General features: G+C 36.0%; 1 protein-coding gene across 2 annotated transcripts in view; it reads left to right on the forward strand.

Annotated features, from left to right (window-relative positions):
- Window positions 1-6,070, forward strand: part of PRKACB (protein kinase, cAMP-dependent, catalytic, beta) — a 33,937-nt gene that overhangs the window by 25,295 nt on the left and 2,572 nt on the right. For both annotated transcript variants that reach the window (XM_010006599.1, XM_010006600.1), the window contains 2 exons: window positions 632-754; window positions 2,811-2,975. In XM_010006599.1, coding sequence (XP_010004901.1) covers window positions 632-754; window positions 2,811-2,975 — 288 coding nt within the window. The remainder of the gene's footprint in view (window positions 1-631; window positions 755-2,810; window positions 2,976-6,070) is intronic.

Here is a 6,070-nt window from a genome sequence, read left to right on the forward strand (position 1 = left end):
GAAAGAGTGAGTCTTAGCTCTGAGTTTTATAAAAGATCTTGGAGAACACGTAAAATGGATGCAATTGGTGGAGTTTGCTGACTTTTTTAATATTAAATAGGATTTAGTAATTATTTTATGTCCAGGCATTAAAAATCAGATCATAAATTTCTTTCATGATCTTGTAGCTAGATAACGACGTACGAAAATGAATGTTCTGATATGTGGATAATCAAGCAAAACGTTGATCCTTTACAATATAGGAAGTACGGTTAGATTTAATGAAATTTCACTAAGCCTCAAAAGAAGTTTCAATCACCCTGTAATATTATTTTGATTGTAGGTAAATACATTGTGCTCATCGCTAACACTTAGGGAGTCTTGTCACATCAGTGTAAAGACATCACTGATACTCAACACAGAAATATGTGCACAGTATGTCACTTCTATCATGGTTTCACTGTCATCACTGCATTAGGTTTTTAAGTGTATTGCTTTTGGAATCCATGAGCTTCAGTTTGAGCTAGGTTTTAAGTTCTGTATTAAACAAGCAGTAGTGCATTTCCTTTCTTTATATTCCATCAATACCTATTGAAAAATCTTAAGCTGTGTTAGCAATGATACTAACCGTAGTATTTCTCATTTTATCCAGGGTTACAACAAGGCAGTGGATTGGTGGGCATTAGGAGTGCTAATCTATGAAATGGCAGCTGGATATCCCCCATTCTTTGCAGATCAGCCCATTCAAATTTATGAGAAGATTGTGTCTGGCAAGGTGAGTGAAGGCTCCCTGCATTTTCAAGAATTGCAGATTTCTGTCTTTGCAGGTTTTTGTGTTGAGTAGATGCAGAATTTGCTGACTATTGGACAGTGAGCAATTTGGAAAGAATATGGGAAAAGTTTGTAATGTATACTTCTTAAGTACAGATACTGTTACAGTAATATTAACAATCAAAGTTCTAAAAATCTGTTCCCTGCCTTCAAATTTAAAATGCAGTTATTAAATTTGCAGACATTGTGATATTATATTCTATTGTGCTTGGATAAAACTGATCTAACAACTGTTTAGCTGTATGCTTAATTTGGCTTGCTATTTTCTTTTCTAGAAATATTTTTGCAGCTTTTGAGAAGCTCTGGAGAGTTTCCATAATTCATATTAGGTTTCTTCTGCAGTTCTGTAATTCAAGACATGTCTAATGTCGTGTTCAGCTTTCACTGTTACATAAATTTTTTTAAGTGTTTCCCACTTTTTTCTTTTATTTTTCATTACTATATCTTAGTGTGCCAGATAACATGAAAATGTGATCATTCTGTTGTTACTCCTGCCAGACAGTATTGTCTCTTCATGCTTCTTTGTATTCACTTGATTTGTTATGGTTCTTCTCCTCCCTGTCCCTACACAGATAATTGCTGTGTCACATCTTACTTCTGTAATTCTAATCAAGGGAATTGCCTCAGTGGGCCCTGTGGTACCACTGCAATGGGATAGAGTCCTGTTTAGGACCTTATTTAAATCAAGACCATGGTTGCTTTTTCAAAGTGTAACACCATGACCCTTCAGCTGTCTCCATGAATATATGGGAATTCATTTATGAAAAGACATTTTTTTTAAAAGAAATAGATACTATCTAAAAAATATCTATTTTTTTTCTTAAAAAAAAGTGGGCATTTTAGTAGTTGCATCTAATTTGCTCAACATTTGTACTGTTGATTATCTGCTTTTTACTGATTCCATAGATGGATGGTTGCAGAAACAGCATTGAACTTGAACTCTGAAAACTTAACATTCAGTTCTCAGCTAGCAGTATGTTTCTTTTATAACCGTAAGACTTTCATTTAATCTACCTCATGCACTTAGTTCTCTATTTTATAAATGGAATTAATATTTCCTTCCCAGCTGTAGGTATTTCAGGTAAACTGAAGCAGTGTCCTTGATTATCAGATGTCTTGATTTCAGAACATGTTTTTATGTTAAACAACTCCATGTTCTACATTTACATCATAACTGAACATAGGGAGTGTCAAACACTGAAAATAGGGGCATGACAGATCCTGCTTTCTGCCTGTTCTTTTCCCCTTTCTGCTCTCCCCATCTCAAATGGGGATCAAATAGATATTTTGCTAGTAAAACCTTATGTAACTGCATCCCATTAATCATCTTCAAATATTTCTTAGCCAGCTTTGAATGAATTGGCAAGCCACTCATTTGTATGCTGTCTTTAACTAGTGCTGTATTATTTTTTATATAAGACTTTTGGTGTTCGTATTATCAGAAACAGAGTGCAGTATGGTGTAAAGTTTCAGATTGAATTTTCATAAATGGTCACTGACTCTTCAATTATTTTAGAGCATATATATTTATAGGCTATAAAGCCTGTCTATATATACATGTGCCATACTATCCTATACCTCCTGTGTGCCTCTCTCTGTGTGCATATGTAGATATGTTAAAATGTAAGAATTTAGTTCTAGAAAACAGTTTGAGAATGTCTCCAGGTGATGATGTGTTAGTGGAGAGCCAAGTTAAATTTAGCTATTATATTGTTATTACAATTAATTATTAAATTCACAGTTTTCCCCAAGTCAATCAGATCTAGAAATTTTCACTTCAAAAAATGGTAGATATGCAAGGTAATGCTGTTGATAAAGGTGCTGTGAAACAGAAACAGATGTGCAACAATAATCATCCCTCTTTACTATGGAACACAATGCAGTCAGACGCACATAGATAATGGCTTCAATGTTTCCCTTTGTGTGAACATTGTTTTACTTCACAGGGGGAAGAATAAAATTTCTATATTGCTTTTAATGTTGTGGATGTATAATTTTAGGTAAGGTTCCCATCACACTTCAGTTCAGACTTAAAGGATCTTCTAAGAAATTTACTCCAGGTAGATTTGACCAAACGATATGGAAATCTCAAGAATGGCGTAAATGACATAAAAAACCACAAGTGGTTTGCAACTACGGATTGGATTGCCATTTACCAGAGAAAGGTAGGACCCTTCTTGATCAAAACTATTACAGGTCTTTAAGGGATTGAAGTAAAATTTCTAATTATTTTATTTTTTGCTTTCATAAATCTGTCATTTTTAGTTAAACAGATGAAAAGTGAAAGTGGCTTAATCTTTAAGACTCTGAAGAGTATATATTGGATGAATTACGTTTGTTTCTTGTTGGTGTTCTATCCTGGACCTCTGTGTTACATTTATGTTCTCTTAACATGTGCTCTGCTTCAGTCTATTTCTGTAACATCTCAGAATGAGCCATCTCCTGCCTCTGTCGCTTTTTATTTAACCCCTGCTATAGTGCCATCTATAAATACTGCTCCACAGCCGAGAGGAATCTGTTTTCCTTTCCAGCTAGTTCTTGGCAATCAGACTGTGCTTCAGTGTGGGTAAGCTGTAGCCAAAGATAGAGCATTTATTTTTCTGTAAAAGAGACATGCTCCATCCTTCTTGCTTTATCTGAGACTGGGCTGGGATCAGCTGTAAAGGGTGTCCACTGAGGAGTTTTGTCCTCTGACACTAGGCTTGAATTGACTGCAGTTCCATAAGCTGAGGCAACGGGAAGAGCCCTGATGAATGCTTTTTTCCTGGCATTTTTAGAACGGTTTTTTAGACCTGCCGGATCAACATGACTTCTAATGTGTTTCTTAGAAAGGCCATGCCCAGTCTGCACTGTGAGCTTTGGATCCGTGTAAGAAAGAAAGCAACAGAGACAACTGGGAATATTTGCAGCACACAGGCAGCCATTAACATATCTGTTAGAGGGCAGCATGTTAGCAGCTGCCAGGATGAGTGAAGCAGAACAGGGGAAGAAGGCTGGGGAAAGGGATGAGGATTATGACAATTTAGTTTAGGTCTGCCTTCCAGTAGCTCGAAAGCTCCATCTTCCCTTTAAGGTGGAGTCAAAGTTAAGTATCTGTAGATTAATGAGTTACTAGAAACAGATTCCTAAGAACTTAGTTGTTCTCTTAAATGCAGTCTCCGAATTCTTGGATTCTCAATAGAGAACAATAAAAGACTAAAATAACTCCATTGGTGTTGTCCTAGATGGCTCACGTGGAAAAATTATTTTGTGTCTAGATATTGGTGAAGAGGTTAGAGTTAAGTGATAACACATTTGAAGGAATTGGTTTACATTGTTGTAATGCTAACAGTCTATAGAGACATGAACTTGCTGCTATAACAGCAGTATTTTAAAGGCCAAATCTAAGTACTAACAATAGTTTATAAAAAGAAACTGGTTGTTTGGCTACACAAACTGACAATATGTTTGTTGTAGTATTCACTGATGTATTAATTACTAGAAAGCAGTGTACAATTATCACATCCTGTGTTCTTTGTATTAAGTATAGATGATTTTTAAGAAAAGATTCCCCATTGCAGAATTGTAATTATCTATTCTTTGCTTTCTTAATGCCTGTTTACAAGGCACATTTGTATGCACTGAGTTTCTCCCACTGGAGACACCCAGGCCCCATAGTATTAATCAGATATTTTAATACTGTGCTAAATATTCTTGGGGTTTCTAGTGCACTTCTGTAGATAATTCCTTTCACAGACATAAGAAATATTTTAAGACGTGAAATAGTAGTACAATCAGAATAGCTATTACTAGTTTTAAAGGACTGTGAAAACTGATTCCAAGTAAGTTTAAAGCTTCTAATTTTAAGGAGTAAATACTGTACTGTTAAAGGTCTGAAACAACAGCATGGATTACAATATCATTTTATGCAGTCATGGAAATACTGCAATAAATTTTGAGTTTATACCAGGTTTTCACAGTGGCTGTGAAACATTATGTTACCACATAATGTATTTTCTTGAGTATGTTCCTTGACAGCTAATGCAATGTAAATAATTTGTTATGCTGCAGTCATAAGGGACTCAGTCTATTACTTAGTATTTCAGATAAGATCAACTCTTGTTTTCTTCATACAGTTGCATAGCTGTTTATTGAAATACGGCCTGATAATGTGGTTGTACTTAGGGCCAAACAGGTATTTCTACTAAAAACCACTGTTATCTCCTGCCATCTCTTTTTAGCAATTCCCTTAGTGAAGATAATAGGAACGAGTCTGAGGTGTTTCATTTTAACATGTTCTAAAATGCCAGCAGTAAATAAGGTATTTCTTGTGCTCCAAGCTTTGTTGTAAGAGAGTAATTGAAAATCAATTTCAGAATGCACAGAGACAATTCAGGTGATGGTAAATGTGTGGCTTTGTAGGCTAGATATGTCCACAGAATATAGTTTATTTAGATGAATCACCTAAACATGTATATTGTTTTAGGGACAAAAGGATACGCATGTGAAAGTTGTAGCACAGTCTTTAAATGCAGATAGTTACTGTTATTTTATAGGGGTATACAGTGTTATCACCCAAAGTCATCAGAGTTTAATTTGTATTCCTCTGTGCTGTACCTCTTTAATTTACTGATTTCCACACACAAATCCCTCTGCCATCAGTAATCTACCTGGGGCTCTGAGCAGCTCCTTGCATGCAGTGTGATCTGATCCCCTGCCTCAGCTGGAGCCATGCTTGCCCTGCTTATCTGTCTCCCCACTGTGCTGCCTCTGGCACACATGCTCCTTGGGAAGTCCCAGAGAGAGATTTCCTAGTTTAAATTTGCCTCACCTCAATAATTTTACTATAATTTCTTTTGCTGTAAAAGCGAATAAATTGGGCACCTGTAAAATGAAAAATAGGAATACAGTACTACTAATCATGTCTTCATCTCCAGTTTGTCCTAGACGTGTTGCAGAACAGCATCTTACCTTCTCCCTGATCTTCCATTCTCTCTGGTTCCCTTCCTTCCCATCCATTCCTCATCACTGCCTCCCATCAACCCTAAACCCTGCTTTATGCCTTCTTTCAACATGCAGTTGATTCAATAATGTAGGTTATTTTAGGAAGTAATTAAACTTAATTTTGAACTTAGAGGTGTGATAGACTAGAAGGATTAAGAGTTGAATTAATAGTAGCTGAGTGAAGGTGGAATTTAGTAGTCTGTTCCCTAAAATAGCATTTCAGTGTCTGCAAGTTGGGAGCAATTCCTTTGAGGTTTGTGGGTTTTTTATTCCTGCT

This window comes from Chaetura pelagica, unplaced genomic scaffold, assembly GCF_000747805.2.
Source record: "Chaetura pelagica isolate M959 unplaced genomic scaffold, ChaPel_1.0 scaffold69, whole genome shotgun sequence".
Taxonomy (NCBI): domain Eukaryota; kingdom Metazoa; phylum Chordata; class Aves; order Apodiformes; family Apodidae; genus Chaetura; species Chaetura pelagica.